This window comes from Chrysemys picta, chromosome 7, assembly GCF_011386835.1.
Source record: "Chrysemys picta bellii isolate R12L10 chromosome 7, ASM1138683v2, whole genome shotgun sequence".
Taxonomy (NCBI): Eukaryota; Metazoa; Chordata; order Testudines; family Emydidae; genus Chrysemys; species Chrysemys picta.
The window spans coordinates 107,029,332-107,041,992 of NC_088797.1; the positions used below are offsets into that span (position 1 = coordinate 107,029,332).

The 12,661-nt window shown below is 37.9% G+C and overlaps 1 protein-coding gene across 5 annotated transcripts in view; it reads left to right on the plus strand.

Moving 5' to 3' along the window:
- ADAM12 (ADAM metallopeptidase domain 12) overlaps positions 1-10,297 on the plus strand; it is a 319,646-nt gene extending 309,349 nt beyond the window's left edge. For 2 of the 5 annotated variants that reach the window (XM_042855394.2, XM_005281905.5), the window contains 2 exons: positions 6,498-6,628; positions 9,101-10,297. In XM_042855394.2, coding sequence (XP_042711328.2) covers positions 6,498-6,628; positions 9,101-9,158 — 189 coding nt within the window. In that variant the 3' untranslated portion in view covers positions 9,159-10,297. Of the gene's footprint in view, positions 1-6,497; positions 6,629-7,159; positions 7,332-9,100 lie in introns of those variants that run through there. The other 3 variants (XR_010589306.1, XM_042855395.2, XM_065552250.1) reach the window with 3 other exon arrangements.
- The last annotated feature ends 2,364 nt before the right edge of the window (positions 10,298-12,661 follow it).

The window sequence follows — 12,661 nt, forward strand, 5'->3', positions numbered from 1 at the left end:
CCTCTACTTCATTGCACCCTGCTAATACCATGATTAACCAGTGTGGCTACCAGCAGATAAAGGGTGTGTCGCCATGTGGAAGATATTCCAGAATGAGATCGGGTGTGAATTTCAAATTTTCCCATTAAGCTCAGGGCTGGCCTTACTGTGAGGCGAACTGAGGCAGCCGCCTCAGGTTCCAGCCTGGGGGCTGGGGGGCACCCCTGGGCCCCAGAGTGTAGAAAATTGTGTCTGCTGCTGGTGCATATTTATTCTCTCTGCTCTAGCTGCACAGAGATGGTGGAGTGCTGTGCTAGAGGAAGGGGGGCACAAGAGACATAACAGGCAGGCAGGAGAAAAGGTGACAGGGAATAACAAAGCAGCAGGAGCTGCAGGGAGAGAGAGAGGAGGAGGCGCTTCTTATGTACCTCTCTAGCACCCTTGGGAGCCTGGACTGATTAACACCAGCTTCTCAGGGAGCTTCCTGTTTCCTGCTACTTCCCTGAACCCACTTGAGGAAAACAGGCAGTCAACTGAAATAGTAGGAGCCACTTAGGCCCTTAAGACGCACATATCTTCCCTCACTCAGGCCCTGCTACCAGCCTGCTTATTTGTCCCCTTCAACTGAGTGTACTATAGCTGGCACAGAACAGCAGTCATGAGTGAAAGAAGAAAATGCCCCTCTAGGGAAGCATTCAGAAAAAGAAAGCAAAGGAAGCTTTTCTATCTAAGAAGGAAGGAGCTCTACTGTGATACATAGTCACAAATGTTCAAGGTGAGCCTTCCGTCCCCAGTGAGGATGTGAGTGGTGAGGAGATGTCTGATCTTCCAGTTAGTCAGAGTGTAGGTGACCTGGTAGCTACTGCACCATCCATATCTCTATCTCAAATGGATGTAACCATGCACATTCCTGAAGAAAATTGTAGATCAGAGAAGAGTGTGGTGGAGGTGCAAAAAACAGCTGCTGCTGAGTTTAGTTCATTAAGTCTAGATGATCCAGGACTGTGGACCCACTTGAGCAGTAGCCTGGGGGTCTTCCTTGTACTGCATGGGCCACAGCAAGTGAAAAACTTCATGTTCCCCAAAGACAATGAAAATAGAAGTTTCCATCCAACACATTACTGGCGTGAAATCTCCAATGGTGACAAAGTGGAGAGGCCATGGCTTATGTACTCAAAAACCCAGAATGCTGCATAATGTTTTTGGTGCAAACTCTTCCAGTCTAATGTTCCAGCCACATTGCGTTCTATAGGAACAAAGGACTGGAAAAATCTGGATAGAAATCTGGCATGCCATGAAAAGGCAGCAAATCACCAGAGAACATTCCATAGATGGAAAGAGCTTGAGATGAGACTAAGGTTAAAGGCCACACTAGCTGATCAGCATCAAGAGAAGATTGCATCAGAGTCTCTTTACTGGCAAAATGTTCTGAAAAGGCTCATTGCCATTGTGAGAATGCTTGCTACACAAAACCTAGCACTGCATGGCACTTCAGATCAGTTGTATGTGCCAAACAATAGAAACTTCCTTAAAATTGTGGAGCTGATGGCTGAGTTTGATGCTGTACTCTGGGAGCATCTAAGAAGAGTCACCACCCGAGAAATGTACACACACCACTACCCTGGAAAAACAATTCAAAATGAGATCACACAGTTACTGGCAACAAAAGTCAAACACAAGATTGTGGCAGATCTAAAGTCAGCAAGATACTATTCTGGACTGCATACCTGACATCAGCCATATGAAACAAATGGCTTTAATGGTGCGTTTTGGAACAACAACAGAACCTAGTGAAAATGTCCCTGCAGTGGTGACTGTCAGAAAGCATTTTCTAGAATTTATTGACATTGATGATACTACAGGAGCTGGTATGACAAATGTGCTTCTTAAAAAGCTGGAAGATACGGGAATTGCGATAGCTGACATGGGAGGTCAGGGCTACGATAATGGTGCCAACATGAAAGGAAAGAACAGAGGAGTGCAGACACGGATCACAGAGTTAAACCCTCGAGCTTTTTTTGTCCCATGCAGTTCTCATTAATTGAACTTGGTGGTCAGTGATGCAGAATCAGCTTCTAGTGAGGCTGCTGAATTTTTTAAATGTAATTCAAAGCATCTATGCATTTTTCTCTGCATCAACACATTGATGGCAAATTCTGAAGCAACATCATCTCTGACACTGAAACCAACGAGTGCCACACGATGGGAAAGTTGAGTGGAGGCAATAAAGCCTATCAAACACCAAATTGCGAAGATAGATGATGCCATAGTTGCCATTATGGAGGATAATGCTATGACAGGAACGGTTTGTGGGAGAACAGTGGCAGAGGGAAATGGAATCACCAGAAACATACATAACTTCAAATTTCTGTGTGGCTTAGTGTTGTGGCATGACATACTGTTTGAAATAAATGTTGTAAGCAAGAGACACCAAGGTGTTGACGTTGATATATCTGGAGCAATGGAACAACTGGACAAAGCAAAGTCATACCTACAGTCTTACCGGTCAGATGAGGGATTTCAAAACATTCGGAAGAGTGCACAGACGTTTGCAGAGGAACTTCACACTGAAGCTATTTTTCCACCCATTCAAGAATACAAGAGTCACCGAAGAAGACGACATTTTGATTACGAGGCACAGGATAATCCCATAAGAGACCCCAAACAACAATTCAAAGTTGAATTCTTTAACCAGGTGCTAGATTGTGCAATTCAGTCAGTTGAACATTTCATGCAGCTCAAGGAACATAGCAGTATATTTGGGATGTTGTATAATATTCCAAAACTCCTCACTATATCTGAAGACGACCTACACCAGCAATGCAGGGTACTAGAGACAGTGTTGACAAATGATGACATGTGTGATATTGATGTGAGCGATTTAGGTGATGAACTGAAAGCCCTTTCAAGATACATTTTAGCAGGATCAAGTCCAAAGGCTGTTCTGGAATATATGTGCACAAATAAGATGCCCACCCCCTTTCCAAATGCTTTTGTTGCTCTGCGCATACTTCTAACACTTCCTGTAACAGTTCCCAGTGGAGAACGCAGCTTCTCCAAGCTGAAGTTAATAAAAATACATCTGTGCTCCACAATGACACAGGAGAGGCTGGTTGGCCTTGCAACCATCTCAATAGAGCAGGGGACGGCAACGTAAAGTTGTTAGGTCTCCTTTATTGGGATAGGTAGTAGAGCAGTACCATGAGAGGAGTAGAACAGGAAGAAGGCAGAATTGAGACCTTTCAAAGTTTTGGCCCAAGTAAGGGGGCATGAGGGCATCATTTGAGCTCCCCACCCCAGTGCCAAAATGTTGTGGGCCAGCACTGATTAAACTCTAACTACTACCAATGTGAATTAGGCTAAAACCCAAAAAAGACACTTCAGTGGAATGGCTATTCTGGAATAATTTCCCCATGGAGGCAAGTCCAAAGCCCGATTGATCTGTAACCAACGTGCTGGCACTTCCTTGTTCTGTGCCCCGCAGCTACCCAGTAAGCAGTTCCATTCCCTACTAATGGGCTGGGCGAAAGGAAGGTGCTACTAGCAGAGAGCCATGGGAGAGGAGCTATGAAATAGTAGCTACCTGCCACTTAGGATAGGTAAAATGGATAAAGTAATTCCTGACCTTTGTTGATCTTGTCCATTTAGACTGTAAGTTCTTCAGGCCCGGGACTGTCTAACTATATTTTTTAGTGTGCCTAGCACATTCAGGTCCCCATCTTCATTGGAAGCATCTAGATACTACCATAATACGAATAAATAAGAATTTTCATTAAGGCCTGATCCTGCAAACACAAGTGAATAAGTAACTTTACACAGATGAGTTAGAATGCTCATCTGAGTAAAGCTACTCACATGCAGAAGCAGGTCACTTTCATATTATTGTAGTCAGTCAATGGAACGAAGGTTTTACGATGCAAGACGACTAAATTCCTTCTAATTAACTTGCCATCTCTGTAATGCTCATTTTTATTTATTTGGTCATTAACTCTTTGGCAAAGAAAGACTAACTGCAACCAAATACAATGGTATAATAAAATTGCACACAATCTCTCATGTGCCAACCACATTGAAAGGTTTTTGGGTTTTTTTAAATCCATTACCTTAGGGAACTTATATTCATAATCATAACTCAATGTAGTATTTCAGTAAGAGGCAATTCCACATATATGCAAAAAGTTGTTTCCTATGTGGTTCAACTGCAATCTCCCTTCTTCCAAAATGGTATATTGTGCTTTAAACAGATACATATATGCAAGTTTTATTCCTCAAGAAATCTAACACATGTGGTTTCTTGACTGTGGTTTATTTGAACAGAAAGGCTGCTTCTCTCTTATGGATTTCAGGTTGTCCATTTTATATCCACTGAAACTTACCAAATTTTGAACAATTTCATTTGCTAGGATCTATAATTGACTTCATAAGCATCATCATTATATTCCTATCACATAGAAAGATATTTACAAGAAAGTGCTGTTTTTTCCACCATAGCTGATTACTTCATTACTATTTGCAATATCCCTTGTATTTTCCTTTTATGAAGTCTATTCTTCACACACAAAACAGCACTGATAAGAAAAATGTTTTTTCCTTTATTTTGAAAGAGGAAGTTGATAAGAGCTCAAAATTCTTTTGGATGATGGTCAATGTTGACTTGTATGGAGTATTTTAACTTTTCATAGTAGCCAAACAGAAAAAAAAATATTTTGTATTGCCATTCCTCACTTACATACACCATCAGTACTAGTTATGCAGTGACTGCATGCAAGGAGAAGAGGGATACAAAACTGTTCTAAACTTGAACTGACTGAATCCAAAGTTCACCCAAAGTCCAGCTTTTTCCTTCTTTGTGATCAGCAGGTTTAGTGGTCATTCCCCATTTCCTTTTAAAAGTGCAATGCTTATGTTGAAAATGAGATGCTTACAACAGATAATGAAAATTTGGTGTTCAGAAACTTTTTTTGCTCAGCTGCACACATGCCAAATTGCAAACAATATTAAATGGTGGTCGTTTTTTGGCTCACAAACTGTGCAACAAGCATCCTTCTCTCAAAGACCAATGAAACAATGTTACCATCTTTGGAGAAGCTTGACGACCACACAGTAATGACATTAATTCATGCCTTGTAGCAAGATTACTACTGTTCTTTACTAATGAACTACTTAATTCCACAGTTCTTTTGGCTGAAATAAATTGCAGCTGCATTTATAACAATTCCATGAATGCTCACCAGTCAAACTGGAATCAGAAAGGTTGATTCTAGGGTCATCCAAAATTTTCATTTTGAAGTCATTTCTGTTGTCGTCATCTCCTGTAGGAAACCTTGTATGTGTTTACTAATTGTACATTAACCAGGCCGAAAACACTGCCTCCGGAAACAATGGAAACTCATCCTGGAGACTTGGATGTGCTATTGGAATGCAGCTGCATCTAGATTTGGAGAGGGTTGCAAGAAAATAAAAGTTGGGCTTGTGCTCTTTTTTTTGCTCCTTATAATGTATAAAGATGACCTGAAAGGGTTTCTTTAAATAACTAAAAATTGTGTTTGCTTTTCAAAATATTTTTAATGCTAGAAATTCAGGCCCTGAAAGACACACTAACAGAAGAACTAGTGAAATTATGACATCACGAGTTAAACAAATGAAAATTGAGCAACTGAAAAAGGAGGGGATGTTTACTCAAGTTATTTAAAACTGTTTGTTTTGTTTAGTTTTATGTTAACACCTGCTAACTTTTAATGATTAATTACAATTTTGGACAAAAGATGGCTTTTTAACACCACTGCTTCTTCAATAAAGGAGTGAAGTCACAATACACATGCAATGAGACCCATCAGAGGTTCTCCCACAAAGGTAGTGAAGATCAGATTTATTATTCCCAATATTTCTAAAATAAAAACAAAGAGAAGGAAAAAGCCTAAGAAGAAATCCTTTGCAGCCCTCTTTATATATCATAAGACAATAAAAAAATAGTAGAAGCTCATTTAAAAAAAAAAAAACCCTTTACAGATCACTCTTATAAACATATGTGGACACAATGGACTGAATTCATCCTTGATTTAATTGCATTGTTGTTACCTATCCTCCCTTGATTTGCTACTTTTTTTTTGTATTGCATGAGCTTAATTGAGGGCAGAATATGTCCCCCAGTCCAAAACATAGATTATGGAATTACCAAATTTGCAGTAGGAAAGTTAAGAGTGAGTTTTATCTAAAAAGTTCTTTTGGTCTAAACACATACAGCATGGTTCTGAAAATATGCAATATAAAGATTTGGAACATTTCAATCACATTTGAAATGTAAAAATTACAGTCTATAATTTGGACATTGTGTGATGTACTGTCGGATTAAAATACACCTCTCTAATGAACATTTAAAAAATAATAAAACAACAAACCTTAGTGTTCCATGTGTTCTAGCTACTGCATATAAAAGTCTAAAGCAACTCCATTTAAAATCAAGTGTTTGTTTTTTCATTTTGTTTACAAAGATTACATGATCTGATATCTTTTTATAGGAAACTCTCAAACCAAACCCTCCTCAAAAGCCTTTGCCAGCAAATCCTCTGAACAAAACTGCTCGGTTTAACAATGCCTCCAGCCCAATATTTGGACATCAGAAACTTGTGCCTCACATTACTCCTGTAAGGTTAGTTTTGCTAATCAAAATGTTTTTTATGACCTATAGCAAATACTTTACTGGAAGTTGTAGACTCTCCCTTACTTAGAGCTGACTTACCATATTTTTGGAAAAACCACCATTCTCTCCATTTAAATGGTCTGTCATCAAATAAGGTTCCCTGCAACTCCCTTACCTATATATTAGCATTGTGCTTGTATCTTACTCTGGTAGTAAACAAGTATATCACAGAGGAGATAAAAAATGAAGACATCTATTATACAGCAATGAGTTATATTCTAACTGCACATAAAATACCATTGTAGAGTACCTTTATTTATTACCAAGATACATAGCAATCATTTTCTCTGTGTTTACCAAATATGTGAAAGATAGGGCCAGAGTCTCAGCTACTGTAAATAAATGTAGCTCTATTTTTTTCCAATGGAGATATGCCATTTTATTACCAGCTGAGGATCTGCCTTTAAACACCTAATTCACTTTATTTTTTAAACTCTTATGTAATAATAATTTCATATTGTACATTACTCGGACTTTAAGGTCAGAAGGGACCATCGTGATCATCTAGGCTGACCGCCTGCAAGGAATGATGAAGAAAGACTGTGGCAAGGAGCGCAAGAAAGAGATAGAGAGCATTACCCTACAGCCCTCATGAAGGCAAAACTCATGCAAGAGCTATATGATCTTATATAATGTATGAAAGACCGCATGCAGTAACTTTGCACATTGAGATGATATTCTGCTGTATCAACAATGTTTTATTGGCAGGCACCTCCTTTAAGGAAGCTTGCCATTATTTTATAGTTTCAGCATTACCAGAAAGTAATGTAGTTGGCAGTGGTTCAGAAATTTAGTGTCACAAAGGATGCAAGGATTTCATTACATTACTTGGGAAGAATTCTTGGTGAATAAAACAGAATAAAACTAAAAACATACAAGATAAATAAGTTCAAACAGGCATAGCAAAGATTTACAGTAAAATCATCCATACTGTAGATACAGAAAATTGTTTAGAAGCTTCAGTACTTTGCTTTGTGATTTCTGTGTCAACACGCGATTTAATCTGTGCCCATTAAAGAAAAACAAATACAGTTTTTCTTTCAAAATCAGGTCATTGCAGTGACTTTTCATGAGGAAAACTGTGTGGCAAGATGAGTGTTTGTTTTTACAAACGCCTGCCCCCCCACCAAAAAAGCAAACAAACAAGCGGATAGTGACGTTGCAGCACAAACTGAGACACTGAAGTGTGATTCTGAAAATCTTCAGTAGCACAAAAGAGATGTCTCTTACAGCAGCTGCTTCGAAAGAATCCAGTAGTTAGCCTTTTCAGACAGCACAGTACTGCTGCAGACAACTAGAACTGGGGATGATAGCATTGCCACCTTTTTGAAAGATGATAGCAATTTAACAGAGACTCATATTTGATAGGAAGTTTTTGGGTTTTGTGACTAGTGTAGCCCGGTATGTAGGAAATGTACACTGAGAATCTTCATTATATTCCTCCCTTAGCCATCTCAGCCCCATACCTCCTCCACACACAAACATTTAATCCTTTTAGGTGGTATTTTAAAGGGTACCTCCTAGACCTTATCTTCACTAGGAAGTTTTATCACCCTTTATCTAGAAAGTCTCACCCGTGTTAATACCGGTTCATCTCCACCAATGGTAGCACCGGTGGGGGATCCAGTGTAAATAAGGCTCCATTAACTTCCAAATTTCCATTTTATTATTGTATCATGTAACCCTAGAGTTTAAATCTTCTACGCATTAAAAAAAATTATTCTCAAAGAAATAAAAATAATGGAGTTGGAAGCAATAGCAGTTCTACCCTGAGGCACCTAGGGTGATGCTCTGCTCAGAAAATTGAAAAATAAAACCAAAATAACATTTTACTTTCCTAATAATTCTGTACGTTATGCATAGCTCTTAACTTACCAGTATTACTCTTCCATGTGGAAGATCCATGGGAGGGAGAGAGGAGTTCCTCCAAGACCCTGTATTGTGTATTATGCATTCCAGTAAGATGCTCTTAAGAAGCAGTAACAATACTTCAAGGTGGCCACCCACACATCTTTGAACTGGTAGCTACAGTACAGGACTAAGAGGCATTTTTTAAAGTGTCCTAAATTAAGTGACCCCATAGGGAGCTAAGGAAGGTTATAACACACACCTAGAACTTAAGCCTAGTTCTGCCACTGGTCAGAGGGCAATATTTTAACAGCTGAAGGGACTTGTCTGAGGGTCACACAAGGAATCTGCTTCTAGAGCAGACATGATGGTAGCTTCAAAAGAAGTTGGATGTCCTATCTTTTTCCAACATAAAAGTTCTGTACTGCTTCTTCACAAAAAGAAGATAAAATTGGTAAATCCCTTTATTGCTGAATGAATTAAGCTATACATATCCTAATGCCAAAATTAAAAATAGAAGTTTAACAATTTCTGACATTTTCATTTATATATTTCTCATCTCTTTTTAAACAGACCTGCACCTAAACATCCACAAGTGCCCAGATCCAGCAACACTGCCTATGTGAAATGACAAGAAAATCTGACACCTTTCTGAAAAAAGTGAAGACAGAAGTTTGCACTATCTTTAAACTCCAACTAGAGTGGGTTTAAAAAAAATAACAATACTTAGAATTTTTAATGTTTAAAACACCATTATTTTTAAGAACTCTGAGCTACTGCTTTTGGTGCTGTGCTGTGCTATGGTGCTCATGTACTTGCTCAGGTACTTGTAAATTATTAATTTATGATGAATATTTATTACAGTGCAGTGCACTGTAGTAGATATTTTTTTACCATAGCTGAGTTTTCCTAGGAAGGAAGCCTTTTTTATAATATTTCAGTGAACTTGAAACATTCTGCTTTGTGTCTTATGTAGAGTGTTTAGTTTTGATCTATTCTTTATAGAGTACTGATACTCATGGATAAATCAATGGATAAACAACTCTAGTGATCTCAATGGTTTATAACAAACCTGTGAATGATTACATCAGGGTGAGCCATGGTTTTCTGGAATACAGTGAAATGCCCGATATCTGCACATGAATGTATACCGTATCTGTTTAACCAAAATAACTGTTACTAGTTGTACTGTAATTTCAAGATGCCTGGTATCACTGTTTGAAATTGTCAGGAAATCTGTGCTTAAAGAGAGCATATTGGTTTTGGACAAATACTGTATATCATAAAATTGTATTTTTAGCTCACGGTTTTATCAAACTCAACACAATCGTTCCGTATCAATGCAGATTCAGGCCTTCCAATGTAATCACATTTTTGATGCTTTGGTAATTAGATAAATTCAATATCCTATAAGATAGTGACATCTTACTATGCAATATAGCTATACAGTCAAATACATTGAAAACACTAAGATGCTATATTTACAAAGAATTGTTTTAAAAATAGATTATATGCATTTCTGCTGCCTCACTTCTGCTTATCAACTGTATTTTACATATTTACTGCTGTTTTGTATCTAACTTCTAAAATGTTATTCTGTCTGTCGCTGATGGATTTTTCCCAAAATACTCATACTCCTGTGAACGAAGTGTTAAAAAGATGTCTTTATACTAAAGTACATGAGGTGTCTGAAAACAGACAGGATCTTCATATCTCTTGAGCACCATTCAGTGTAAAAAGGAAAGCTACTTTTGCCCTTCATCTGTACATCGAATCTTCATCAAAAAGCAGAGATTGGAAATCAATACCTTTCTGATTTCTGTTTTGTATTTCTTAAAGCTGAAATTGTTAGAGGAATATTTTTAAGTCCTACTTTAGTTCCCTCAAATCACCATGTGGTGGATCATCTCTTTTACAGTGATAAGCAATCAAGCTACTACTGACCATTGCTCCATATGTGGGTTAAATTATATTAGGAAAATGGTCATATTGCAGCAAAGGCTCACAGTGACTACTCCTCCCTAGCTTTTCCCACTACGCTAACCTAGCCCAACTAGTGCTGTAAACACCTTCACTGTGAGTGTAGATGCAACAAATTCATTTTCAACACTGCTACTGGAAACATGAGTGTGTGTGCATTGTGTGAGGTCTCTTCCACACTCTTTCTGTAACGCTGCTAAAAATAGTATGTTTCACCTACGCTATCAACAAACTCTTCTTTTCAATACAAGTTGAAAGGGACTAAGTGGGAGCCATTACTGACATTATTGTCAGCAATGGGTTAGTTTCATGTTTGTTTCTTCAAGCAGAAAGAAACGTACAGAGGCCTTTGGATCTCATTTCAGTGAGTGTAACTCGACTTAACTTTCTCAGTCTCCACTGTATCAAGGCAACAATATAGCAGCCAGGTTCACGGATGAACTAAACAGCTAAATCCACATTACCAACAAAACAAATAAACCAAAATAGAATCCTCCTCAAAGACATTTCAGTTCCTAAAACATGCATATTTAATAAAATTACCAGTGATTTAATTTATAAGACATTCTGGAAAATGCTAACAAAATATTTATGATAAACATGGAGAATATCTGAGGGTGGTTGCACTCTACTTTCTTTTATATTGGATTTGGCAAACACCAAAACCAGGTGCTGTTGTGGCTATTTAAGCAACCTTTTTATGAATTTTGGATAGGTATTTTTGTTTTGTTTTTAAAAGCCTTAACCCCTTACTGCTAGCAGTGGCATCTTGTTCTGTTGCCAGAATTAGGAAAATACATCACTTTTAAAACATACTAGGGTTCATATGGACACTTCAGTCCTTTATAGTCCTTTTTTAGGCTCCCATTGACTATACTGTATCAAAATATTTCTGTATTTCTGATAATGTTTAAAGTGTGGCCACATTGAAGTGAATGGCAACACACCCAATGACTTTAGTGGGGCCAGAATTTTACCTGAAGGTTAGCTCCTCAGCTGATGTACATCAGAGCAGTGTTGACTTCAATGGAGCTGTAATATTTTACAGCAGCTTGGGACCTGACTCCTCAGATCATACTGGAGTAAGTTTTCAGTATGATATGCAGGGACTTAATCCTAAAACGTCTATTAATATTAAAAGGACACAAAATCTTCTGTATTTTTTTCTTTGTGATAATACCCTTCTGAGGTAGAAAAGTAGTCAGCATTTTTGCAGAGCTTTGCACATGTAAAGTATTCTATCAAAGTGTTCTAGTTTTAGAAAATCCCAACAACATTATTTGAAAGTAAATATTTTTTCTTCATTAGCCTTTGGCAAACATTAAACTTTTCCCATGTTTCTAATACAACAGAAGACAATATGGCTTTCTTTTTTGTCTATTTCCTTATTTATGTATTAGCTTCCCTGCATAATTGTGTGCAGTGATGGAAATACTGTTTAATTTCTGCTTCAGAGTCTGTAAAGGAAGCATGGAGAGTACTAAAAATTATGGCAGTAAGCCCGATAAAGGGGTTTTTGAGGGGATTGGGGTTTTTTGTTTGTTTTTGCAACTCTTTCTTGATTTCTCAGTGAAAAGGTTATACTCCAGCAGATTGTGAACAGGTCAAATTATGGGCCTATATAATAGTGGTCTCAAGAGCTGAGAGGCTAATTTTCCAGTGCCTGCAAATGACATTTACAACTTAATTCTTTCTGAAAATAAGATATTTCAAGACTAACAAGCACCAGGAGACAAATTCTTCCCTGGTGTAACTCCATGCAGATGCACCAGGGAGGATTTTTGGCCACTATATATAAAACGATTACATGTCAAAATATGTAAAGAGTGTACACTGCCTTACAATCTAAATTTCTTCAAGTTCACCATCACATGAACCACACAATCAACAAAATATAAGCAAATAATGGCCACTTGCAGAGGGAACACTTATGCCTTCGTAACTTTATTGGGCATTGTGAAACTAAAATTAAAGGCCATTGTCCCTTGTAATTGGCAAAATTATGTGACAAAGTGGCACACAATGTAAAAATCAGACTGCTGCAAGGAAGCTAATGATTTGAACTGGTAATCTGTAGTGGTGCTAAGGCTTATTAGGGTGATACACGTATGATTCTTTAAGACTACTTTTGTGAAAGATGTATTAGCAAGAACA